This window comes from Aquarana catesbeiana, linkage group LG09 (assembly GCF_042186555.1).
Source record: "Aquarana catesbeiana isolate 2022-GZ linkage group LG09, ASM4218655v1, whole genome shotgun sequence".
Classification (NCBI taxonomy): Eukaryota; Metazoa; Chordata; class Amphibia; order Anura; family Ranidae; genus Aquarana; species Aquarana catesbeiana.
Window position 1 is genome coordinate 251,867,662 of NC_133332.1, and position 27,265 is coordinate 251,894,926.

At 42.2% G+C, this 27,265-nt stretch overlaps 1 protein-coding gene across 5 annotated transcripts in view; it reads right to left on the minus strand.

Moving 5' to 3' along the window:
- Positions 1-9,252: 9,252 nt before the first annotated feature.
- Positions 9,253-27,265, minus strand: part of FAM120C (family with sequence similarity 120 member C) — a 63,099-nt gene continuing 45,086 nt past the window's right edge. For 4 of the 5 annotated variants that reach the window (XM_073600176.1, XM_073600178.1, XM_073600180.1 and 1 more), the window contains exons 8-16: positions 25,208-25,487; positions 24,589-24,760; positions 20,873-21,122; positions 20,669-20,783; positions 20,347-20,556; positions 16,898-17,099; positions 16,671-16,809; positions 13,835-13,895; positions 9,253-10,188 (exon numbers count right to left, since the gene is read on the minus strand). In XM_073600176.1, the coding sequence (XP_073456277.1) occupies positions 9,964-10,188; positions 13,835-13,895; positions 16,671-16,809; positions 16,898-17,099; positions 20,347-20,556; positions 20,669-20,783; positions 20,873-21,122; positions 24,589-24,760; positions 25,208-25,487 (1,654 nt within the window). In that variant the 3' untranslated portion in view covers positions 9,253-9,963. The remainder of the gene's footprint in view (positions 10,189-13,834; positions 13,896-16,670; positions 16,810-16,897; positions 17,100-20,346; positions 20,557-20,668; positions 20,784-20,872; positions 21,123-24,588; positions 24,761-25,207; positions 25,488-27,265) is intronic. The other variant, XM_073600177.1, reaches the window with a different exon arrangement.

Genomic DNA, 27,265 nt, shown 5'->3' on the forward strand with positions numbered 1-27,265 from the left:
CCTGTTTAAACTGGTCTCTCAACGATTAACCAATTACTGTCAGCGCATTGTGACGCTCAATCTGCCAGAGAAAAAAGTTTTGTTTTTTATTAATAGGAATTGCAACTTTTTATCCGTTGGATCCCTAAGCATTTGAGGATTGTCTGCTGGACAAGTCAAACTTTTATCCACAGAGGATATAGCAGCGTTAATTGCTGGTAAACCCCACTTTTGGTGAATTTTTTCCTCCATAGGATAGAGTGTGAAAAAACTTTAGGAGGGAAAAAATACTTATCTGGGTGAACCACTCAGATACAAAAAGCTTTTCCAGCAATGAATGGATAGGAAAGGCATGCACAGCTTGAGGAGGCTTTATCGAACCCTAATACTCAGTTAAGGGGTACATTAATGTGGAGCAAACCATTCAGCAAGAAATTGCACCATCAATCTTACAGAGTGTGAAAGCTGACCCCCCCCCCCCCCCGCATTTGACACCTCAGAAGAAGAGTCATCAGCCTCACCATGGTCCCCTGAGGGAATTCAATTTCTCCTGCCCCCAGTTCTTCAGTTTGAGGGTCCTGGGTAATGGAGGAGAACCTGTCGCATTTTGTCCCACACTGAGATGCGATTAAAGCTGCTAACCTTTTTTTTTCCAATCCTATCATGGCTGAGGAAAAAAGACCCTTTTAGTAACAAACAGGGGCTGCAGTGTTGAAAACAGTTGCAAACATTTCATTGCCCCGGTGCTCACTATAACCAACCACCCCTCCTCAGGGGAGGATGCCATTGTAGAGATGAGTTTTAGGCTTTCCAGAGCTTGAGGGAGACCCTTTTATGGGGGTTTTTAACCCCCCTTTCTGACCTTAGCCCGATGCACAAAAGCAGAGGTACTACCAGATGAACTCGCATCCACTGCTTGAGCAATAGTCCAGCCACTGCCATTAATGCTCAGCCTGATGCTTTTAGTAAATGTGTCAGGGAATGCCTGTGTCACCAACCTCTTATATACCCCTTTTTGCTATTGTGTCCCTCCGACATCTGCAGCCAGCAAAAAATTGAGCTTTTAAACATACTCCCGCGCTGGACGTTGGAGGACGCCAACGCAGCGCTAAGCCCTGCCCCTTCCATCACATCGCGGCCCCCCTCTCTTTTCAAAAGAGGGTTTTCCCGTGCAAGTCTTTGATCCGACAGGATTGGTGTGTGTGCGTGTGGGGGGGGGCTCCGTTTTTAGCTTCCCCCTTGCAGGAAGAGGGGGAGAGCTTTGTTCGGGTGGGGGGGTGTTTCGTGGAATAAAATCCCCCCCAATCTTACCGGAGGTCTGAGCTGCCCGCCAGAGGGACGCCTGCTGCTTTTGTGACACCGCGTAATGTTTGAGGAAAGCATGACAAGGTACGTGCTCCATACAGCCCCCAGGTGGTGACTCTTAGGCATGACAACATTTACTTTCTTAAAGGAGACATTTCATAAGAAAATTAAAAAATTCCTTATAAACCTCCACTTACCTTTCCCGCCGCAGGGTTTTCTGTGGTAAAAACCAACAAACTCAATTTTCACCTCTCTCGGTGGGCTCCGTTACAAAACCTTCAGGAACCCGGGGACCCTCTGGAAACCCACACTCCTGGACCTGTAAAACACCCCACCAGAAAAAACTTTATGGCTGTAAAAACCAAAGCTCTTGATCCTGAGGTCCAGCTCTCTAAAAAGAGAAGCATTACAGGCCAAACCTTGTTTCTTCCGCCACGAGGCCTGGGTACCTTTCAAATCGGCCTAAAAAGACACTTTGAATGGATCCGGCTGCATAGCTAGCCCCAGCAAGGATTGCTCCAGTGGAGCTCAGCACAGCACATCTTTACTCGTGACCAAATCCTTAGACACTGGCGAAAAAACTGAGGTTCTCCCAGTAGTGGGAGGGGTTATATAGGGAGTGGACTTCCTGTCTTAGGGTGTGCCAGTTTCCATCACCTGAAGGTGGCCTATAACCCAGATAGTAACTTCTATGGCTCTGTGTCCCGTGATGTACGATAAGAAATACCGATTTTAACTTGTAAGCAACAAAATCAGAAAAAGGCTTGGGTCAGCAAGTGGTTAAGGCCTAAGCTGGGGCCACTTCAATTTGTCTTTTATATAACAGATACAGACAACAACTGTTATATGACCTACAACAGAAACATAACAAAGTAAAGACACTAAAAGAAAGACCAGAGCCATAGCTTTTACTAAAAGAATAGACTTTATTAAGCATTGTAAGTCTTTCTAACTGGAAAACCAAGCTCCTCCATGAAGCATTCCTAAACATTCTGCATCATAAGTTCACCATCTCAGTAACGACAGACATTCCCAGAGTTTAGCCGCTCTAACTTACATTGATAAACTATGGAGATGCTGGGGGTGGGGGAATTACAGGACAGGAAGATTTTGGGAAGTGGGAGATAGTTACACATTACCCATCCACTAAACAGGTGACTAGCATAAAGGGGCGTTTATTAACAGGGGAGAAAATATAATCCAGAAGCCATGGTTTATTTTATTTTGTTTCCATTGTAATTAACACAGACAGAATCCGTTAAACATCATGAATTACTACCAAAGATTCATTGCAGTGAAGGATTCACCTAGCTAAAAAAAAAAAAAAATTCAATAAAGAAACTTCAAAAAGAGAAAAGCAGAAGTTTATATTAATTGGGGGTCAACAGGGAGCGGGGCTTACAAAATATATACGTAACACTTTGAAAGTCAGCAATATTCACTTTCAAAGGCTCTGTTTCTTCTTGAGGGGGGAAAAAAAAAAAAAAAAAAGAAGGATCAGCAATTAGTTACCACTAAACCAGGAATAAAAGAAGCAGTATATCACAAAGTACATGTTCAGCAGATACAGATGGGTTAAAGTTACACCCAAAGGAATTAGGTGCAAGGAATTTTTTACTCTTACTTTTTTTTTGTTTTTTTTAAACGGTTTCTTACATTTAAACCTTAACAAGAAAAATGATCTGTTAGTTTCGTAGAACATCTAAAAGAAGAACATTTAAAAGACATTAATTCAGCAATTATGTGTTAGATTTATCCCCTAGGATGCGTTGCATCCTTCAAAATGTTTAAGAAATAAAATATGAGAGAGTAAATAAAACAAAAAAAAACAAAAAAAGGGAGGAAATGGGTAAGTTGGCTACCCCCCCCCCCCCCCCCTTTTTTTTCTAAGACATCAAAAACTTGATGTCTGGTTGTTGAAAGAAAAAAAAATCAAAGCAGACAGCAATACTATCCACCATCTTCCCCACACAACATAATCTAAGATTTCTTTTTAGATGATCAAACTACAAAAAGCACTAAAAACTAAGGCAAAGGAACAGAGTTAAACGTGAACAGTTTGCTCAGACTGAAAGGCCTATGGCCAACGTATTTGACCCCGAATTCTGGTGGTGGGTGCTCATCTTTGACAGATGCTGCATTGATGTGTAGCATCAGCTGCTAAACGGTCAAACCAAGAAGGAATGAAGCAAACAACATGCCCCCCCCCCAACATACGAACTACCCTTTGCAGCGCCAAGTTATGAAAAAAGCGAATTTGGCTTCTTCAGGCGTTCTTGGGAACCTACCATATAATCTAAATGCATAATAAAGAAGAGTATTATATCAAAGAAAGTAGTCACCCACCCGCCTCCCTTTTAAACATCAGGGCAGATCCTAACAGGGTACTGGAGCACTGACAAATCTTTTGTAACTTGCATTTAATATATTCAAACCAGCAATATATATTCAAGTTACCTTTCTGAAATCAAACTAGGCCTTTCAGTATAAAAACTTTTAATTTAATAAAGAAACGTCTACATCGTTATCATTATCTGTGATCTCTGATCAGCATAGGATGACCCAAGAAAAAAGTGTGTGCTCAATGGCTGAAAGGTAGCAGGGAAAGTGCAGCTTTATAACTATCACGTGATATCAATGAGATTAGCAATCACTAATAATTCAATATCAGAGAATATGGTTAGTGATAAACATTTAAACAAGCTCTGGTGACTAAAACTTTTCTTTGAGTTGCTCACCAGCTAAATAATGTGTACAAAACACTAATTCAGATAACAAAAAAAAAAAAAAAAAAAAGACATATAGAAGGTGTATTTTGCAATAAAACCCAAAGAGTCTAAATCAATAACGGCAATTAATGGTGGATCATTAAGTGGATGTTCATGTGTGATTAAAATTAGTTATTGTGAAATGCAGTAAAAAAGAAAAAAAAAAAAAAATCACAAAAATGTATTAAGTTGTAACGGCTTACAAAATTAAAAGATTCAATATATCACAAGTTGACACCTCGGGTGGGAACTGGCTGTTGGTTTCCCCCTGTGAAATAACAAGTTCCCCCCTTTTATAGTTGCGTTGCCCTTTGTTAGCCTTCTTGGCTATTGCAAAAAAAAAAAAAAAATTATGGACAACTTCTGAGGCCACTGTTTGAGGAAAAAAAAAAAAAAGGAATTCTCCAAGTAGAATTGAAGTCCATATGGTGGCCATCATAAACAGAGGGGAATTTTCGTCACAATTCCTGGGTTTTTATGTTCCCAGGGCACGATTGTTAATGTCTAAAAGAAGAGGTCCGAGCAGCAGCAGCGTATCAATCGATGTCAACGTCAGAAAGAGAACAGTTTGTCATCACGGCCAACGTTATCCTCTCTTTTTTTTTTTGTCCTATACAGGAAGTTTGGTGACAAGACGATTACACTGCTGGAATTGTATCTCTGAGGTTTGAAAAACCGTTTGGAAAGATACCTCCCTTCTTTTTTTTTTATTTAAATATCTTGGAAAAAAAACAAAATGCAATGTAAGGGCTGTTCTTAGAGCCACAACACTGCAGTAACGTGTTCACCAGCTCTGCACTGGAAAACAGCTTTGCTCTTCTGTGAACAGACTGGTTGCTTACTATTAAAGTCATGAAGGGTTGGAGGGAAAATATCATGGTAAAAAGGAAAAAAAAAAAAAAAAAAAAAAAAAAAGTTTTTTTTTTTTTTGGCGTCTAAAAATCAGTAACTGGTATCTATAGGTTTACTAAATCACTTGTTTTCATTGTGGCAGACAATCTAGGTCTGAACTTGTTATAGAACACTAATGACGCATAGCATGCACAGGGCTCAAGGCTGTTTAGCTTTCTACAAAAGGCAATATGCTAGGATTGGCTTTTTTGGATATATGCGATTTATAGCAATGCTTTCTACAAGGAGACATATATATTGTGACTGTTTATTTTTTGGATATAATGACTTGTTGAATCACCAACTTGTAGGACTCCACCAGAAAGTTCTAAACCCCTCAACTTCCCGCGTCCACTGACCCACCCAAGGCCACTACCAGAAGTTCCACTATCTCACTTACATCTTAAACTGGTCATAAATGGATTAAAATGTGTCCAATTCAGCAAGGACCAGCTGAATTTCAATCCATGTATGGCTATTCCTGCTAGACAAAAGTCAATCTAATGATTGGCTTCTATCTTTTAGGAATGTTTGAAAACTTTGATGTATTATAACATTGGAGGAGTCCCGTTATCAGAATACACTGGTACAGCAGGGAGGATTCTTGTGTGGATGGAGGAATCAGTTTGTTTCTTTTCGATCATGATGAACCGTCTATGGACAGCCCTGCTGATATGAGGTAACAATGCATGGCTGCCTCCGTCTATAACGCAATTTGTTTTTGGTAACTTTTTTTTTTTTTTTGTGAAACCCAGTGGGTTGAACAAAAGACCTGACAGCTTGGAGCTGCTGTACTAAAGGATCCGACATTAGTACAGCGATCTCCTCCACTGAGCTACTCTGACAAGCCCCCCCCCCCCCCCCCAGAACACACCGATCAGCGCTCTCTGCCATTGGCTGAGAGCACTGATGGAGAGTCGGTCGGCTGTTGGTTTTCTAGCATGCATGCCAAACGGCTGGCTTCTGACGGACACACCAACATACACACAGCTGAATGTCGGCTGTTTATTTTGAACCGGCAAATGTCTCCTGACATTCGGCCAGTGTGTACCAGGCTTAACTCCTGCCATCATCTGAAGCCTTTAAATTAATCTGCTAATTATATTCAATGTAATAGGGACAACAGAGAGCCTTTTAATAATTATAACTATATTACATGTACAGCATTGGGGGCTTTTACACACACTCATAACTATAGGTCCTGAATTCAAAGTGTTCTTACATCATGATACGGGGGGGGGTATAGGAGATACTTCAGTAGTACTTCTGAAAAGCAATGGGACTAGAAATTCTTCACTATAGAATACAGATTTAATAAAAGAAAAGTTTGTGACATACCAAATACATGCAGAAAGTAAGCTGGGTCAATTCTAACACCCAAACCACTTTACAGTTACATAAGTAACACTAACATCTGTTAACGTTATAGGGGTCCTTGTACAGGTATGATCAATCGTTATAGGGGTCCTTGTACAGGTATGATCAATCGTTATAGGGGTCCTTGTACAGGTATGATCAATCGTTATAGGGGTCCTTGTACAGGTATGATCAATCGTTATAGGGGTCCTTGTACAGGTATGATCAATCGTTATAGGGGTCCTTGTACAGGTATGATCAATCGTTATAGGGGTCCTTGTACAGGTATGATCAATCGTTATAGGGGTCCTTGTACAGGTATGATCAATCGTTATAGGGGTCCTTGTACAGGTGTGATCAAACGTTATAGGGGGTCCTTGTACAGGTATGATCAATCGTTATAGGGGTCTTTGTACAGGTATGATCAATCGTTATAGGGGTCCTTGTACAGGTATGATCAATCGTTATAGGGGGTCCTTGTACAGGTATGATCAATCGTTATAGGGGTCTTTGTACAGGTATGATCAATCGTTATAGGGGTCCTTGTACAGGTATAATCAATCGTTATAGGGGTCCTTGTACAGGTGTGATCAAACGTTATAGGGGTCTTTGTACAGGTATGATCAATCGTTATAGGGGTCCTTGTACAGGTATGATTCATTGTTATAGGGGTCCTTGTACAGGTATGATCAGTCGTTATAGGGGTCCTTGCACAGGTATGATCAATCATTATAGGGGTCCTTGTACAGGTATGATCAATCGTTATAGGGGGTCCCTGTACAGGTATGATCAATCGTTATAGGGGTCTTTGTACAGGTATGATCAATCGTTATAGGGGTCTTTGTACAGGTGTGATCAAACGTTATAGGGGTCCTTGTACAGGTATGATTAATTGTTATAGGGGTCCTTGTACAGCTATCGTCCACTAAAGGGTTTCTTTATTTATTTATAGGAGTCCAGCTTCATCCACACAATGTGAAATGGAAAAAAAAACACTGAAAACTGTCAGAACTGCACCTTTCCAATATGGTGACTGGCTGCCCCATCTGGCATACAACTGTTTTACCAACTATACCATGAAAAGTTGGTTGTACCCATCCCTAAGGGCCTGTTCACCTTTAAACAGTAAGTAGTAGCCAGGCATTCATGACATGATTACTGTGTGCTTGTGTAATGCACATATAGGTGCATTTTCGTTTCTTCATGCAACATGCAAAGCAAGGGAAAAGCATTCAGATTTTTTTTTGTTTGCATTAAACATTAATTGCCCTGCTTAACATGCATCAACGCAATAAATGCTGCAAGCTCTATTTTTTTAAATGCACGAGGCAGCCGCTAGCCACATAAGGGATGAATATGATTTCTATTTCAAATGCGTTCCCACACACCAGTTTTCCTGCAAGAAAACTAGCAAAAGGGAGAACAGGCTCTAAGAGACAACTGAGCTGGAAGAAAGTAAACTGTAGTTTTGGTAGAGAAACCAGTCAGCCAGGAGTATGCGAAAAAACAGTTTAAACCTTATCTACTACAAATTCATATGAGCTAGAATGTCCAAATGAAAACAAATGTGATATGGAAAAAAGGGGGTGGGGGGGTTGCTTTATCGTGTTCCATAACTGGGTTTCTTTTCTACGGTTTCTAGAGTTGGAATACATGAAAAAAAAGGGTTCTTTTTTAAAAATCTCTAACAACAGGTGCAGAGCAAAACATCGTAAGCCCTTCAACCAGAGAAAAACACTGACGGGCGTTGGGGTATTTTATTTTTTCCAAAAACAAAAATACCGTAAAAAAAAACAAAGTTTTTTTCGTTTCCGTTTAAGTTTCAGAGAGGTGGGCATCAAGTGAAGTTTCCAGCGGGAGCTCTGGACACGAGAGCTAAGTTCGCCCTCTCCTGGTTCATTTTGGAGTTACACGTCCGGAGTACAAGTTCCGATTTCACCACAAACCTCCCCCCAGCAGGCGGCAGCGTTCTCGAAGGAATACTGGTTCTGCTCAGGATGCAAATGTGGCTTTTACCTAAATATATATTTATAGATTACATAAATAGATCTCTCTTTGCCTCTCTCTGTACATTAGGTCTGTGCACAAACATATGCATATTCACAATATACACAGTGAGCCTTGTCAGACAAGTCCTAAATTGCGTACTCTGCACGTATCCCATCTGCGGCCGGTTGCCGGCAGATAACATTACGCCCATACAATCATTCGCATTACACCTTCAAGCAAGACAGGTGTCACCCTCTTTGGCGTCAAGCAATGTGTGGCGCGCTCTCCACTCCTGCAATGGGTGATCTCATTTGCAAACAGTAACTGCTGTAAAAAAGAAGCGATCGTGTTAAATTGTTTTTTTTTTTTTTTTACACTACCACCTCCTCCATTATAAAATTCCAACACAATGGCCTTTATTTCTTAAATGCAGTTACCCATAGCAACCTGATTTCAGTGGCTTAGTGCAATCAGATTTCTGAAAAAAAAAAAAAAAAAAAGTATTTGGTTGCCATGGGTCCCTGCACTTTGTGGGGGCCTATAATATAAAAATCGCATTGTCAGAATGTAAAATATCGCTTGGAAATGGCTTGGGTATCCTCTAAGATTCCTTAGAAGGCTCTATGGCAATAGTTAATGATCATTGGACAGATGTAAAAAAAGAAAAACCTGTCCTGCTCATTTTCTTTTCTTTTTTTTAGGAACTTTAAAGAAGAGCTAAGGCAAATACAATTGTACTGATTGTGACTGCTTTGGCCTTCTGCGGGTGAAAGCAATTACAAGGTGCATCTTAGCAGCAGCAACACGATTAAAGGTGCTCGAGATTTTATGACGCAGATGGAGGTGGTTTACTGTATCAAATGACATGACCCAGCATGACACAGGCTTGACCTTAACTTTAAAGGCAGGAAAAATCTGCCCAAAAAAACCAAAAAAAAAAACAGCTTCTTTCCTGAAATCCCCCTTTTTGTACAAAGGCCATATTTATATATATATTTATACATATATATATGTACATATAAAAAATAATATTAATAAAATTCAGACAAAAAGCCCAAAATTATCTACAGGTTTCCGGTAGTCTGGCAGGAGGTTTTCCTCGTGGGAGGATGGAGGACGGAGAGAGAGAGGGAGGGAGGTACAGCAAATACAATAAAGCAATACTGCTGAAAAAAAAAATCCACTCACAGTAATATGTAATACTGAGAGAGTCAATGAAAGTCTTTCATAGGACAGGATCCTTCTACAGCTTCCTAGAAAACACAAACGTCATTATTATTTATGTCATTCGTTTTTTAACAATGACAGAGATCAGCTATCGCAATCACATAGCTTATTCTTCCCCATGGGAGGGGATAGAAGTTCTATGATAAAGATAAAGCCATAATGCAATCCATTTCTCTGCACTATGCTGATCTGTAATGGAGGAGACACAAAGCAGAAAGCTTGTGTCAAGTAAGGGATTGTACTAAATCAAAGCATGGGGCACATAATAACAGGTGCCATATAACAGCTGTATGCCTAAAGGTTTAATTTCAATACGGCAATAGAAAAAAAAAAAAAATTGAAATATAAATATTATTTTTTTTTTTCTTGTTTTGTTGGTGGTGTTTTTGGGGGTTGAGCGGTACCTCCCTCAAGCACTCTCCTCCTCCAGCGTTTGCCCTGTTACTGCTCACTCCTCCTTTTGGAGGGCAGTTGGACCCAGTTTGTCATCGCGGCAGTTGTCCCCGCCTTCACTACTTATCCCAGTAAAGTGAGAGGCATTGCCATTGCTGCAAGGGTCACTGCAATCTCTGGATAAGGCACATGCTATAGTTTGTGAGCTGGATTCTTCTTCTGTAACAGGGTTTCCACTGGTCCCGTTGACTTGAGAAGGGCTGCGGCTGTCTGTTGACCCCTGGAAAATACAAAAAGAAACAGTTGGTGTTCTAGGATTTTTTGTTAAAGCAATCCTGCTGAAAAAAAATAGTAAAAAGCTCTGTTACCTGTAAAAGAAGAGCATAATAAAATTCACCTTTTCTTACTCTGATCAAGAAGAATTGTTCCCCAAAGTTTTTTTTTTTTTTTTTTAAGGCTGACACTTCTTGAAATGCCAATATCCGCAGCACCCACTGGTTCATTTTGCTGACCTCCATGACACTACTTGGTCATCTAGGACGGCTGCACGTCCAAAAATCCTTTTATTGAAGCTTCATATGACAAGTGGTTGACAGATGGAGCAGGGGACAAAAAGGTAGGCACCATCTGTCAACCACTTTTCATATGAAGCTCCAATAAAAGGATTTTTGGAAGTGCGGATGTCTGGAATCATTTCCTTATGTTATACACAGCATAGGCTATAGCACCTGACTAGTGTGCGTGGGGATTAACCAGAGACTTATTCACCTGGAGCGGATTTTCTTGTTTCACTGAGCACAGGAGATCAACTGTTCAGAAGTGCTTGTTTGTCTGCAGACTTCAGAGAAAGACTCCTCTTTAACCACTAGCCGACCAGCTGCCGTCATTATACTACGGCGGGTTGGCTCTCCTGGGCAAATCGCTGTAGCTGTACTTCGGTCCTTTAAAGTGGGGTTCCCATTTAAAAAAAAAAAAAATTAAAAGTCAGCAGCTACAAATACTGCAGCTGCTGACTTTTAATTGGACACTTACCTGTCCCAGGTTCCAGCAATACGGGGGATCGAAGCCCCGCTCGTCCCCCCCTCTGCGGCACCGGCATTCTAACTGTGGGCGCCTGGCTGTGGCTTCACAGCCGGGCACCCACTGCGCAAGCGCGAGCCTCGCCGTGCACCGTCACTGGCCCCGCAATCATCTGGGACCAGTCATGTTTCCCAGATGATTGACAAGAGGGAGGGTGGAGAGGCGATCTCTCTTCCTGCGCCGAGGGAAGTGACGTCAGGAGCCCTGGCACCGAAGGAGGCAGACTACGAGGGACCCCCCAACAACAGGCATTTAGAGGTGAGTAAAAAAAAATTTTCTCCAAATGTTTTTTTTTATTTTTTTTTTAAACGCACTGCTATTTTTTTTTTTTTTTTTTAATTGGGGTTAGTTATTATAGCAAAAAGTAAAAAGTTTTTTTGTTTATTTTTTTAAAAATTGTAGCTCTTTTTTTGTTTATAGCGCAAAAAATAAAAACCACAGCGGTGATCAAATACCACCAAAAGAAAGCTCTATTTGTGGGGAAAAAAGGACGTCAATGTTGTTTGTGTACAACGTCGCACGACCGCGCAATTGTCAGCTAAAGTGATGCAGTGCCGTATCGCAAAAAATGGCCCGATCATTAGGGGGGCAAATCCTTCCGGGGCTGAAGTGGTTAACAGAGCAGCGTCTGACAGCAGGAGAGGGATGTACGTACTCTTTTGCAGGTAGAGCTTTGTGGACAATTTTACTTACCCGAAGGATCATTTTAAAATTCGAGCTGATGTACAGTGTAGGTACATTCTTATAGTTAAGAATAAATGGCAGTAGAATGCAATACAAAGAATATAGCCTAGCAAGGCCTAGACAAGGTACAGTTGAAGGGACGGTGTCATGAGAGGATCATGGAGGCCTTCATTGATGAACTCTACTTTGGGAATAGTGATTTTCCAGGCATTCATGTTGATGTTTTGGCTTTCATTATACCTGAACAGCTGGCCTGACACAAATATAGAAATAAGGAAGCCAGACACTTACATACTCATAAGTTCACATAAAAAAGAAATTAAAAAGAAATAAAATAAAAAAGGATAAGTTCACCTTTGTAAAAAAAAATAAAATAAAAAAATAAATGCACATTTTCTTGCAGGTAAAAAGAATAACCTTTTTTTTTTTTTTTTTTTACTAGCAGCCCTCCAAGCATTGCATGTGCGATCAGCAGATTGTGGGTGCAATGCAGGGCTCCTGCAGACTTGTACCTCGTATGATAAGGCACAATGACAGGAAGAATCAGTGAACTACCTATAGTGCTCAACAGCACCGTGGTAGTTCTGTCGGTAACCCTGGTTCACACTGGAGCATTTTGACATATCAAATCGGCAGCAATTGCCGTCAATGGCACCCCGTCCTAATCAGTGCGACGCCGCATCGATTTCAAAAAGTATTTTCTGTACTACTTTTTGCGATTTCGGGCTGCGATTTACATTGACATCTGTGCAGAAACCTGCACAGATGTCTCCGAAATCGGGACTGACATGCGGAAGTGAAAAAGTGCGAGTTCAGGCTTCATTCCTGCAGCTCAGTGTGACACCACCAACACTGCCAGATCTTTATATTTCAAAGCGCTGTTTTTCTTCTGAAATGTGAGTGTCCTTACTTTTAAATAAATGAGTTTTAAACCTTCTATACAGTATCACGCTATGTACTCTCACGTTTTTTCCATATATACTCTGGATGCCTGAGTGGATGTGTTTCCTTTGCCATATGTAATTGCTTACAAGTACCTGGGTCCCCTGGATTAAAGTTCACGTAATACAGACACCAACGTGGATCCCCACAGTTACAAGCTAGATTGGCTCAGTGGGTATACACCCATCTGAGTCCAATCTTTCCGGTAAGCCTCCAATTTAGAGTGGTGGTGGATCTTCTATCAACATATGTACCAGTCTTTCTCACTTTTTTTGGTGTTATATACTTCTTAAGACTTTCACCTTTCAAGGATTACTTTGTTTTTTACAAGTGTATCACTAACACTTTTTGCAACACTGTTCACATTACAGACTCAATGTGTTTTACCTAAAAGGTTTATTATACTATTTATACCATTTATTGCAGGATATAAATATGGATATTGATCATATTTACAGTTGTTAGCGCTGCACTTTTTTTATATATTATATATCTGCAGCTCAGTGTGAACCTGGCCTAATTGTAGTTTCTCACAGCAATGGCGGCGGCAGCACCCAGGAGTCGATCCAAAGATCAGCTGGGGTGCCAACATCGCGGGCTCCCTGGTCAGGTAAGTGCCCTAATAATAAAAGTCAGCAGCTACAGTATTTGTAGCTGCTGACTTTTATTTGTTTTCACCCAGGCTGTTCTTTAAGGTTAAAAGTTGTTGATTCAAGATAGGCCATACAAATAATTCCACATTCGGGATCTAGACAGGTAAGTTGTTACTGACTTATAGATGTGTAATAAATCAAGCATGAACAGCACCCAACAAACTAAATGAGAGTTTTATCCCTAGATTTCTCTTCTTCAGGCCGTGGGCTGCCTGAGAGAAAATCATTATATTCCACAATCCACACTAAACAGCGTGAATAGAGAAATCTGCACTGATGGCTATTGTACACAGACAGCTGTCTGAATACCTGAACAGTGAATGCATCTTGCAGGATTCAGCCCCTGTTCAGCCGACAATTTTCCACCCGGCCCAATTAATAGTTAAATCAACGTGTGGTGCTGAGAAGGCCCCCCACGGCTCAAATTTCCAGCTTATTCAACAGGAATTGGCTGCAATGCTATCCGTGTACGGGTAACTTTAAAAGTTGGGTACCAACCGCAACCTGCCCCAATATACAAACCACATCTATTACCATTGCACGCAGCTATGGTATGTTACTACAAACCTGCTTGCTCACTTTTTTGTTTGGTTTTGCCATTTTGTTAGCAGCAGGATCTCTTCCACGCCTAGGAGAAGGAGAGAGGAATCAGATCCAATTATGATTGCCAATAACCATTTACCACAATAGAATTCATTGTCCACATTCTTGGCTCTATTTGTTAAAGTATAACTATTGATATATGTTTTGGATAGAGTATGGGGGCAATTTTAACCACTGTCAGTTTTTTTTTTTGCCATCTGTGTCCCATTGGGGAGATTTACCTTCACTTCCTGTCCCATAGCCAAACACGAAGTGAGAGGAAATCCCTGAGGAATCCCTTGGGGCCTCCCAGGTCACCAGAACTAGTGTACCCATTGGAAGATTTCCCCTCTATTACTTTTCTGGGGACAACCCAAAATTTGGGATTCTCTTTAGGCTCAGTTCACACTAGGGGCGGCACGACTTGCAGGTCGCCTCAGCGAGGCGACCTGCACACGACATCCACGGCCACTTGCAAAACGACTTCTGTATAGAAGTCTATGCAAGTCGCCCCCGAAGTAGTACAGGAACCTTTTTCTAAGTCGGAGCGACTTGTATCGCTCCTATTAGAACGGTTCCATTGTACAGAACGGGAGGCGACTTGTCAGGCGGCTAGGTCGCCTGACAAGTCGCCCCTGTGTGAACCGGCACTTAGAGATGGGCTTGGGTGTGCTTGAAGTCCGATGTGCCTGATCCCGCCAGGAAGCCGACACTACACAACGCTAATCACAGGCAGTGAGACATTTCCCGGTTCACAGCTGCACAGAACGGGAAATGTCTCACTGCCTGTGATTAGCGCTGTGTAGTGTCGGCTTCTTGGCCGACAGTACAAACACACCCGAGCCCCTCTCAAATTCTCTTTTACTTTTACTCTTGGTGCCAACAGTAAACAGAACACATAGAGAGGGTGAATCTTCCAATTGGGGGGGGCACAGACAGCAATAAAAACTTCATAGGTGTTCTAATCCCTCTCCACTCTATCCAAAACTAAAATAAATAAAAGTTTTGCCTTTAGTTTTACTTTTAAAGGGTTAGTTCACCTTTACAAAAAAACTGCCAATGCAGGTAAGGAGTATTTGAAACTATGTAGCTCTGACTAAAGTTGAGCAATGCCCTTCCTCTAGGTGTAGACCATTTACATACCACATGAAGACTAACTGGAATACTCCTGGGATGTTGCTAAGTGAAGCCTAGTCATCACTGGTCACCACCACAACAACAGGGGTGATCACTCAGACTCTGAGCTCAGAGCTACTGCATCAGGGGAGAGAAAGAGTATGTGAGGGGGTCTGAATCAAAGAAATCAGCTCACTCTTGTGATGGTGGAGGTGAGCAGTAGGCCTCACTTAACAACGTCCCAGGAGTATTCCAGCCAGGCTTCATGAGATATATAAATGGTTTACACATAAAAGGCATTGTGCAACTTTAATCACAGCTACAGTTTGTTTTTATCTACAGACACCCCTTAAAATCCTGAAAATCGCCAAAAACTGACCCTTTTTATCAATGTATTTTCAATTGATTTAAAATGTAAACAATACATAACCAATGATACAAATGGCTACTATTCCTTTAAAAAAAATAATTTGGAATTTGTCAGTGGAGGTTTTCAGTTATACAGATCATAGTACAAGTATACATAGTTGTAATCAACTGAACCTGCTCTATAACATCACTCCATTTTCTTAGTTCTAAGGCTTCATGCACACTGGACATTTTTACAGTGGCTGTCTGACATTTTCTTTCTACCTTTAAACGCCCCTCCATGTTAGTGGTAGAAAAGCAAGGTGCACCAAAAAGTTAATTTCATTGGCCAGAATAATAATTTATTCTGGTCATTATAATTAACATTTAAGCGCCAAACGCCTTTAGGGGCATTTACACAAGCCAAGGATTTTTCTACCAAAACGCCGCTGCTTCTGGACACGCTGGAAGTGTTGTTTTAAAAATAAAATTCTTGCCTCTAAATGCCAATGTGTACATGGACACAGGCTAACATGGAGGGGCGAACAACGACAGAATGGCGTACGAGAGAGGCATACCAAAACACACTGATAAAACAGCTAAAAGTCTATAAAGTCCAGGAAGCTTGAGAGCGAAGCAGTCTCTGAAAGAAGAATGGGAGAAAAACAAGGTGCGCCAAAAACGAAGTGCAGCAGAAGATGCAACGAATGGTATATTTAATTAAAATCAGCCAAATGGCTACTCACACTAAAGATCAATAGTCATATAACACTGTGGTCACTCAGCGGGTCCCCGGTGGATGGTGGTGTGTAGATGTTAACACAAGAGGAGAGGAACAACTGGCCAGACATCCGTCTCGTCATCTCAGAACCAGCATGGAACACACTTGGAGTTGTATCGGAAGTGACGTCAGAACATGGAGATAACGTTTCAAAGCATCCGCTTCTTCGTCCGATCTAAATGGCTATTGGGATCAATTGCCATTTAGATCTGACAAAGAAGCGGATGCTTTGAAACGTTACCTCCATGTTCTAACGTCCCTTCCGATGCGACTCAGAGTGTATTCCATGCTGGTTCTGAGATGACGAGACGGATGTCCGGCTGGTTGTTCCTCTCCTCTTGTGTTAACATCTACACAACAGATTACAATACCATAGGGAGTCATGGCTGTACCACACATGTGCAAGGTATAGCCATAAATTTCTATGGCAGTACCAAATACATGCCTAAGTTCCCATATACAGGCAGCAGGTTAAGGTAAGTAAGGAAAACAAAAAATTGTTTTCAAATGCTCACATTATGGTAATAGCAGCAACGCATATAAAAAAAAAAAAAAAAATAGAATCTGCATGCTTACCCTTTTCCTGGACCCCCAACCGAGACCACCTGCATCCCAAAAGCTCCCCGGCCACGGGAAGGTTTACTGCCTGCCCACTGACCAACCACCATACCAGCAATCTCCAGCTTGCCCCCTTGTGGTGGAATAGGATGAACGCCTGAATGAAATGCAAACAGTTAACCAGGTGCTTAAAATATACGCAATCATACTATACAAACATACATCCAAAATGTACAAATACACACCTGAAAAACCTCTGTTTCTTCCAGGAGGAGGTGGGGGCATGGAGCCCATGGCTCTGGGGTACAGTGGAACAGGGTAAAAGGGTGGCATCATGGGGGGCATGAAAGGTGGTGGAGGCAGAAGTGGTGGAGGAGGCTGGCGATTAAAATTGATCCCCTCTAAGATGCTTTGTCTCATCTTCTCCACTTTGGCTGCCTGTTCTGCCTGGAGTAAAAGAAATACATAAAAATAAACTAATGCAAAGAACAATCAGTGGTTTATGTAAAATACTTCTCTCCAAGCTTTTAATGAGGGGCAGAGAAGACCTCTGGGTACAAGTCCTACCCTTAGGTGTACATTTTCCTTATTTACATTCATGGGTTCATGTGCTAGATAGGGATGCACCAGTTTTTAAACGCCAAGTACGAGTATTGATACTTTTTTTTCCATGTTCTATTTTATTAAGGTTTAACCACTTCAGTTCCGGAAGGATTTACCCCCTTAAAGGATAACTAAAAGGTTGTTGGTTTTTTTTTTTTTTTAAAAAAACATGTCATACTTACCTCCTCTGCGCAGTTCGTTTTGCACAGATTGGCCCCCGATCCTCCTGTTCTGGGGTCCATCAGTGGCGCTCCTGGCTCCTCCTCTCCTCGAGTGCCCTGTTGGAGAAGCGGGCGCGCTCCCGTATCCTGCTGCTGCGTCCGTTGACAGCAGGACTCGGCCCCGCCCCACTGGATTTGATTGACAGCAGCAGGAGCCAATGGCTGCGCTGCTATCAATCTATCCAATCAGGACCCGAGACACCGGCTGGAGCGGATTTGATCACCTCTGCGGTTTTTATTTTTTGTGCTATAAACAAAAAAATAGCGACAATTTTGGAAAAAAAAAAAAAAAAATTATATATATATATATATATATATATATATATATATATATATATATATTTTTTTTTTTTTTACTTTTTGCTATAATAAATATCCCCAATTTAAATAAATAATTTCTTCATCAGTTTAGGCCGATGTGTATTAGGCCTACATATTTTTCATTAAAAAAATTATTATTTATTACTATTAGTTTTTTTTTTTTTACCAGTAATGGCGGCGATCTGCGATTTTATTATCGGGACTGCGGCAGACAGATTGGACATTTTTTTGGGACCATTGACATTATACATCAAACAAAGCTAAAAAATAGCCACTGATTACTGTGTAAATGTCACTGGCAGGGAAGGGGTTACACAAGGGGCTAAATGTGTTCCCTGGGTAGCGTTTCTAACTGTGGGGGGAGGGGACTGACTGGGAGTAGAGAGAGATCGCTGTTCCTGATTACTAGTAACAGCAGATCTCTATCTACTTCCCTGACAGAACGGGGATCAGTCTGTTTACATTGAAAGATCCCTGTTCTGGCTCTCTGAGGAGTGATCGCGTGTTGCTGGAGGACATCGCAGCCACCGGACACGCACATTGGCTTCAGCGTCGTGGGTGCGCATGCCCCCTATAACTCTTACAGCGGCCGACGTTTGCGCAGCCATGCCAACCTGCCGCAGTATAATGACAGCAGCAGGTCAGCAAGCAGTTAAACAATCAGGGTCACAGAAGTGCAATTCCTTTTGCTCTCCTGTGACGGCGTTTTCAGCGGAGATCGGTCTGAAGTCCACTCTCTGCTGATGTCACAGGAATCAGCCCAGGCACCGCACCATCGCTACAATGGAAGTCGGGATCCGCCAGGTGCCTGGACTGACCTCCTGCTCAGCGAGCCGCCAAGAGCGTGAGACGGCCATTCCCCGCCCCTCCACAGCTCAGCGCTCCAATGAGCTTGGAGGAGCAGAGTAGAGAGCTGCTGATTGACAGTCAGCAGCTCTCTGCTTGGGGAGCTGAGAGAACCAAGCCATCGGCGATGTTCGATCGCTCGGTTCTCAGTGTAGAAGCGCCGGTAACAGATGCAGCATTGGACCTATGCTGCATCCACTTAAGTATGATGGGGGGGAACCCCCAAACCCATACTTCTCATTTAAACAATATCAAGTGAAAACATGGAGGATAATAATCCATTTCCAATGAATGCACACGCATACAATGAGATCATAATAAGAGGACAAGTATTGTATAAATTACAATAAAATATGATCACAAAGGCATAGTAAAAGGAGCATAGTAACGATATGCTAATTAACCAATAGTCCACTCGAAACAACGTTGTAGAGAAACAAATATGGCCTGAAAATGTGGTGGCGCTACAGTTATGCTCACCATAACCTTATATATGTAAAAGTGAAAGAAGGTATGGGAAAGAAAGAAAGAGAAAAAGGGGGGGGGGGGGGGGGGGGGTGCAGCAATTTACGCATGAGAGGGCCCTAAAGAAGCATCATGGGCTGTATTTGTTACAAAAAAGATCAAAATCCGAAGAAAACCGGAAGTGCAACCAAACAGTCCACATAATGGTGTGGAATACATTCTGAACTGCATCACATGCTACAATACGTTCTATGTGTTCGATCCTGTCCACTGTCATATGACGGCCTCCCCTGTGCACGCGCCCTGCAGGGCACGCGCCGAGCGTGCTGTGATCACCGAGTCACTGAGACTCGGGTGATCACCGATGCAAGTAAGGGGCCGGTCCCGGCCCCTTATCATGTGATCAGCTGTCAGCCAATGACAGCTGATCACATGATGTAAACAAAAGATCGGTAATCGTTTTTTTTTTTTCTCCTCACACTGACCGCATGAGTTGAAAAAAAAGCCGATCACCGGCTCGGATGTGAGGGACATCGGTCCCGAAGTGAAAGAGGCACATCTGCCTCATCAGTGCCACCTAACAGTGCCCACAGTGCCACCTAACAGTGCCCACAAGTGCCAGCTATCAATGCCCACCTGTAGTGCCAATCAGTGCCACCTAGCAGTGCTGCCTATCAGTGTAACTGATCAGTGCCCATCACTGCCACCTATCAGTGCCCATCACTGCCACCTCATCAGCGTACATCAATGAAGGAGAAAAATGACCTGTTTTACATTTTTTATAACAAAATATATATATATAAAAAAAAAAAAAAACATTCCGTTTTTTACATTTTTTTAACAAAAAGTAAAAACTGCAGAGGTGATCAAATACCACCAAAAGAAAGCTCCATTTGTGGTGAAAAAATGCTAAAAATGTAATTTGGGTACAGTGTTGTATGACCGCGTAATTGTCATTCAAAGTGCGTCAGCGCTGAAAGCTGAAAATTGGTCTGGATAGGAGGGGGGTTTAAGTGCCCTGTAAGCAAGAGGTTAAACAAAAAATAATAATGCATTAAATGATGTATAAACAGATAAAACAATTCCATCAATTTGTGTCTATTGATATCTGCCTGTATTTCAGATTTGAAGGTCTAAACATACCCTTTGATGGGATGAACACTACTACTAAGGAAGACGAGTGCAAACTGGAATGATCTGTAGTCCGTGCATTCTACAAAGACTTTTCGATCTCTTACCTGACCGTCACAAAGATCGATTAAAGGTGCTTTCTCCCTTCCTGCTCGGTTTAGCTTGCTCTGGAACAGCTTCCCATCAAAGTAAATCCATGGACAGCAGTGCTCCCAAGGAACAGGCTGGCCGCAGGCGTCATTGGCAAACAGTGCGGTATCCACTCCACTCATGAAGAGAGCTGCCAGCTGCACACCCCGAGCATCCAGTTTCTCAATCTGACCAGTGAAAACAAGTCAAGGATTCATAAGTTACTTACACCATATATTTGTAGCACAATCTTTAATGCAGAAGATATTATAAAAGTAAAATTCTACAAAGTGACCCTACCTTGAGCTCCTGTAGCTGGTCGGGCTCATAAAGTTGTGCAGATACAGCCTGTGCTAGAAATGAATCCAGCTCGTGCCTAAATAATATTCTACCTCCAGGCCACTGCATCATATACCTGCAAATAAAGAACAGATTGTGACTTCTCACCCCCACCCAGAAAGAAGAATGGACATTTTAACCTATAGACTTGCTGACTCTTCTCACCGAAGCACACAGCACATGAGGAGGAGATGTGTGGGCACATTAGCTGGGTTCAACATGCTGGGTGTGTCCGACTTCATACAGGCCAGGAACGCTCTCATTCGGCGGTTTTTGTCTTCTACAGCTTTGCCAAGCCACAGTTTCTTCAAATTAGGACAAGTCCATTCTCTGAAGGTCAAGGCCGATACCAGCTCTGGAGTCTGAGGGGACTTTCCTTTATAGGCAGACCACTCTTTAATTATCACTGGCGGAACTGCAAAGGCAAAAATAACAGAAAAATTAGGTTGTCGTCTATCAGTAAAAGGGAGAAAAGCCTGTCCTGCAGTCCCCCATGTCAGTGCAGATAGCGGGTGGAATGGCCACAAGTTGTCCACATGAGATTGTATTACTTCAGATGCAATACAAGAAGATGTACTCCACTCCTACATTTTCAGAAATCTCCACACACCAATATCTGGGAAATGGTGAACATTTTCTTTTACGGTCAGCAGGAACGCGGTCATAAAACCTTCCAGACCTAACTAATCGATATAACCAAAATCTAGGCACATTTGAAAGCTGAAGCCTTATTTTTCTTGCCAAAGAAAGTTTTTTGGTAAAACATATGCCAGTGCTATGCCACAGAAAAAGTTTGAAATACAATCAACATTCTGATTGTTAACCACTTGCCAACTACAATACGTATATAGATGTTGCGGTATACAAGTGGTTTACCGGGATTGTGGCTGAAGATATCAGCCATAACCCCGATATTGTTTTCCCTTGAAAGCGTTTTGTGGGGTCATGAGCCCCTGGAGCGCTTTCTGAAGCTCCGGGATGGGGGGGGGGGGTGTGGTTTGGTGAAGTCACTCCCTCCCACCGCTTGCCGATGTCTCTCGTCTGAGAAATGATCCGAACAGTGCTGCCAGCTGGTCACAGAGGCAATCAAAGAGTAGATTGGCTTTGATCACCTCTATGGCCTTGGAGGACCAGAGTGATGTCATGACATCACTTCCAGTCCAGGGTGGAAGTACACAATTTATTTTTTTAAGCAAAAGATCAAATAAATGTATTTTATTTTTTTGATCTTATGCTTTTTAAAGGTAAAGAAGAGATTTGGAGTCTTTTTGACACCAGATCTCTTCATAAAGAGGACCTGTCATCCATTTTTCTATCACAAAGGATGTTTACATTCCTTGTAATAGAAATGAAAGTGATAAAAGAAAATATTAAAGGGCAAGTGTAAAAATAAAATAAATTAGAAAAAAAAAAGGTAAAGCGCCCCATGCAAAGTATTGCTGCAAACGTTAGAGCGAGAGCAATAATTCTAGCGCCAGACCTCCTCTGTAGCTCTAAACTGGTAACCTATAAAGGCATTTAAAACAGTGGCTATGAATATTTTTAAGCATCGTAGTTTGTTGCCATTCCACGCAAATTGTAAAGAGTGACGTGTTAGGTATCTATTTACTTGGTGTAACATCACCTTTCATATTATACAAAAAAATTGGGGTATATATGTTTTTTTTTATTCATTAAAAGTTTTTTTCTCCAAACAAAATTGTGTTGCGCAATTGCTGTGCAAATACTGTGGAAATGATCGCCGTTTTATTCCCTAGGGTCTCTGTTTAAAAAAAGTATATAATTTTTTAAATAGATATATTAGATAGGCAATTAGGTAGGGGAAGCAACATTATTTTGGTAAACAAAAAGAATATAATGAAGTCAAGAGGAGTAACAAAACAAAAGAAAGTGAAAAGGTGAAGGCCAAAGTTCATTTAGCAGTACAGGAAAGCTGGTAAAATCTCAAGTAAAACAGAGAAGCAGCTCCCCGTATGAAAAGTCTTCAATACATACAAATATCTCCATGTTTTATCCCTTTAAAAATGATGCTTTGTACTGTATTCTCCCTTTAATTGTATGTCTTGATGGATGTTTAATATAGATTCTACGGATTGTTTAACTGCATTTTGCCTTGTTGCTGGACCTTTATCTATTTTATGTGCAGACACATACCTGTTGATCTGGCAGAAATCCAGTGTGCCCATAGCTTTGTTTGGGTTTCTGCACTGCAGGTGTTCCGTCTGACTAGGTGACCCGTCAGAACTTGTAACGGAAGTGACGTTCTGTCACGGCCATCTTGGTACACCCCGCACTCAGCCGCAGTAAGTCTACAGTCTGAAGTTGCCAAGCGGACATCTTTTTACACTCACCGAAGAGTCTTGCATTTCACACTTATTTTTACCACAAAACTGAGCTTATATCGTGAAATACAGTATTTAGAAGTCTGTGACACTGTTTTGATGTTGAATTTTAAAAGCAGTGTTCTGAGATCAGCAGGCTTGCCGCTGCTTTTAAAATTCAACTTCAAAACAGCGTCACGGACTTCTAAATACTGTATTTGATGATATAAGCTCAGTTAAGTGGTAAAAATGAGTGTGAAATGCAAGACTTCGGTGGGTGTAAAAAGATGTCCGCTTGGCGACTTCAGACTGTAGGCTGAGTGCGGCGTGTACCAAGATGGCCGTGACGGAACGTCACTTCCATTACAAGTTCTGATGGGTGCGCCTAATCCCACACAAGAAGTTATTGGTACACTGGATTTCTGCCAGATCAACGGGTATGTGTCTGCACATAAAATAGATGCAAGACTTTGGTGGGTGTAAAAAGATGTCTGCTTGGCAACTTCAGACTGTAGGCTTAGTTTGGGCGAGTGCCAAGATGGCCGCGGCGGAACGTCATTTCCATTACGAAATTTGAGGGGTCGCCTAATCTGACGGAAGACAATCCCTACCAGAATAGTCCGCCTTGCCTCCTGGACTACACTTATCCCCCACCCCTTCAATCCCCTCCACATGCATACAATACTGATGCCTTGATTCCCAAGAGCCCGTCCACACAATGTGGGAATAGGTTTGTGGGAGATTTGGGGGGCATGTAGGCACCTGTAGGAACTGACCTCCCATCAGCTGCAATACAAGAATGTTGATGTCTCAGGAAGTAATAAAAGAGGTTTCTTGCTACAGGAAGAAGGAAAAAGATATATAATAATAATAATAAAGCTAGGACTTGATCTAGAGAGGGGGGGTGACTGGAGGAGAAGGAGGTTTGAATGTAGATGTAGCCAATGCCTGGAGGTTTTTAGCTTCCCAATGCCAGGACTTTTAGGAGTGAAGCTCACAACCCAGCATCTTCAGAATGTTCTGATTAAGAACACTTTCTAAGACTGAAAGCAATCAACTATCTTAATTTAGGAAGAATTTCAGGTATTTAAATGCATTTAAATTACAATGTCATTACATTTAAATGCAGAAGTGTGAATAATATATAATTTAATAAGACTTTTGTTTTGGATTTATTGTGACATTACATTTCTACAGTTCGAAGAGAGCACCCCCCCCCCCCCCCCCAATCCATGATAGTTGTACTGTAGTTTGGCAATGACAAATAATTTAAGACAACTAAGCAGAGAGACGGACAGCAAAACAACAGACACAAATATCCTTAGGAAGATTAGGTTTCAGATAAGTCTGCTTAGTAGAACAAAAGGACTTATAGGGACTAAGAGAAAAGGAAACTAGCTGAGACAGGAAACTAACAAGGCATAAAAAAATTCTGTATGTTTTTTTTGACACAACTGTTTTAATGTGCTCAGAACGGTGTAATCCCAGAATACACACAACACATAAAGAACATACCAAAACAACTACATCAATTAAAAAAAAAAACAACAATTCCCTTACCATCCACTGGCAGACGCCTGCGCATGGCTAGCCGCTCAAGCCGCCTCTGAGTCTCAGCCAGGCTGAATAAGACTCCGTATACATATTGGCGTGCTGGGCGGAAAAGAATGGTGGCAGGGGGGAGATCAGTGTTGCATTCATCCTCTATGCACACTGGCAATTTAATCTCACCCTATGGGAAGAAGAGAAAGCCAGATAAAGGTAAGCTGTGTAGACCACCTTCAGTAACAGGACTGCCATAGACGTGCAGATTTCTCATCAGAAATTAGACAGCAAGAGATCTGCTCGTCTTCAGCCTAACAAACAATGGGACCTTCTATGGACTCCGTGCAATTGTTGGTAATGCATATTATTGCTTAAAAGTCAAACTTGCTGCAATTAAACGGGTTGCATTGTTCACAAATATCAATTGCTTTACCTTAGTGACTGCAAAAGAAAACCTAAATACACAGTATACTCCTGAATGGGGCTGGATTGTTTATAAGGGGATTGGTGTTGTCCTTTATTTAATGTGCAAACTTGCACTGGTATTAATGAGAGGTGGAATTGCTATTGTTACAAATGCTTTAGTTCCCCAGAGTTTTTTTTTTTTTATACTAGAGTTTTGTGCAGCACAAACCTTTGTGAGGACATGGTAGATGTACGGGTACATTAGACCCCGTCGATGTCTGTGCTCTGCTACTCGTAATACTTCAGGAGCCACAGGAGGTAAAGGTGGCGTGGTGATATCCATGTGGTTTCTGGTCGCCATGGATAGCAGGGATGGAATCTGAGATTCATTTTGTCCCATATTTTGTTGGGATTCTCCAGATCCTGACTGGTGGCCCCAGTTCTGTGTCATCTTCTCTCCGGAGGATTCCTCCCAATTAGTCTTGTGCTGTCTAGCATCTGTGACATGACTGTATGATGGAGGGTAAAGAAAAAAAAAAGTCAAATACCACCAAGCAGGGCCGCTGTTAGAAAACACGGGGCCCCATACAGTCAACCTGACAGCCCCCCCCCCATAACATAATTTACTATGCTTCAAGGGGTTGTAAACCCTCAAGGTTTTACACCTTAATACATTCTATGCATTAAGGTGAAAAACTTCCTGTGATGCAGCTGCCCCCCCAGAGCCCCCGTTTTACTTACCTGAACCAGGTCATTCCAGCGATGGGTGGTGAGCACACCAGCTCCAGCCAGTGTCTCGCTACTGATTGGATAGATTGATGGCAGCACAGCTGTTCGCTCCCGCTGCTGTCAATCAAATCCAATGATGTATGAGTTGGTGGGGGGGGGGGGGGTTGGCGCGAGTCCTGCTGTCTGTGTCAATGGATGCAGAAGCAGGACTCAGGAGTGCGCACCGTACAAGTGCCCCAAGGGAGTGCGGCACTCGTGAAGAGGAGCCAGAAGCGCCGCTGAGGGACCCCAGAAGAGGAGGATCGGGGCCACTCTGTGCAAAACCAACTGCACAGAGGAGGTAAGTATAACATGTTATATATTTATTTATTTTTTAAACAAACCTTTAGTTATCCTCTAAGTTCCGAATGAACACAGTGAGTGTTTGATCAATATCACTCATTGTGTTCATTCAGGAAAGGAAGGGGCTGGTAAATGTGACATATTTTTTTTTTTTGGACCCTTCCCCCACTCGCCATCCTGAAGGATCCTATTGTGTCCTTGCAGCTGCCTGAGAAGAGGAAAGCCAGGAGCACGCTGCAAAGGGGGGCCACACAGGGGGGGCCCTGGGCAGCAACAGGAAGAGTGACTGGTACGGCGGGGGGGGGGGGCTATGGCTCTCTCTGCAGCAGGTGAAAGCCGGTTGGAGGGAGAGGAGAAGATGCCAGCTTTCAGCTGCTGCAGAGAGAGCCATACAGGGGATCGGTTCCAGTAATCCCCCCCCCTGTGCTGATCACTCTCCCTGCCCACATCTGATTCACCCAGCTGGTCTCGGGACTCAAACAGGCCTGGTGGTACCCACTTATCTACGGCCCTGCCACCAAGGCACAAACTTTTTTTTTGCCTGTTAGCAATCACACAATCTTTTAGCGAATCCATATATTTCCTTAACAATGGAAAGGACCTTCAAATTGGATGTAGCAAAAACCATAACCTGTTATCGTTATAGGGGGCAGCATATGCAGTTGTATTCTTTACATAGCACTTTTGGTTAAGGTTGGCCATAAAGGGAACAACTTGGTTGCAGGAAAGAAATTCACTAGATTCCCTCACCAACACAGACAGTGTTGGTGGGGGAATCCCTCCCACTGACGGCTTCTCCGACTATAACAGCCGCTAGTGATAATCACATGTAAAAAATACAGCAGGCTGGGCTGTACCCAAGTTGATTGATTATTCAACTTGGGTACATTCAGCCTGCCCGTACATTGTTCGAATCTCAGCCGGTTCCTGATGAAAAGGCCAGTATTCAAACGGTCTACGGCCAGCTTAAGGGGAATGAATAGTAGTGATAATACTCCCTGCATTAAGGCCACTGTAGCTATAAGCTAAGGTACTATTCTATGTGACGCTCTAATTCCCCTGTATATAACGAGGTTAAGCCAATTTCTACAGGCTTGAGCTGTCTGAATAATACTGTACATTGACAAGCTTAAAAGTGGTTCTAAAGTCTAAATGTTTTTTTACCTTAATGCATTCCTCATTCCTTGCATCAAAGCCGAACTATACCCATAACAAC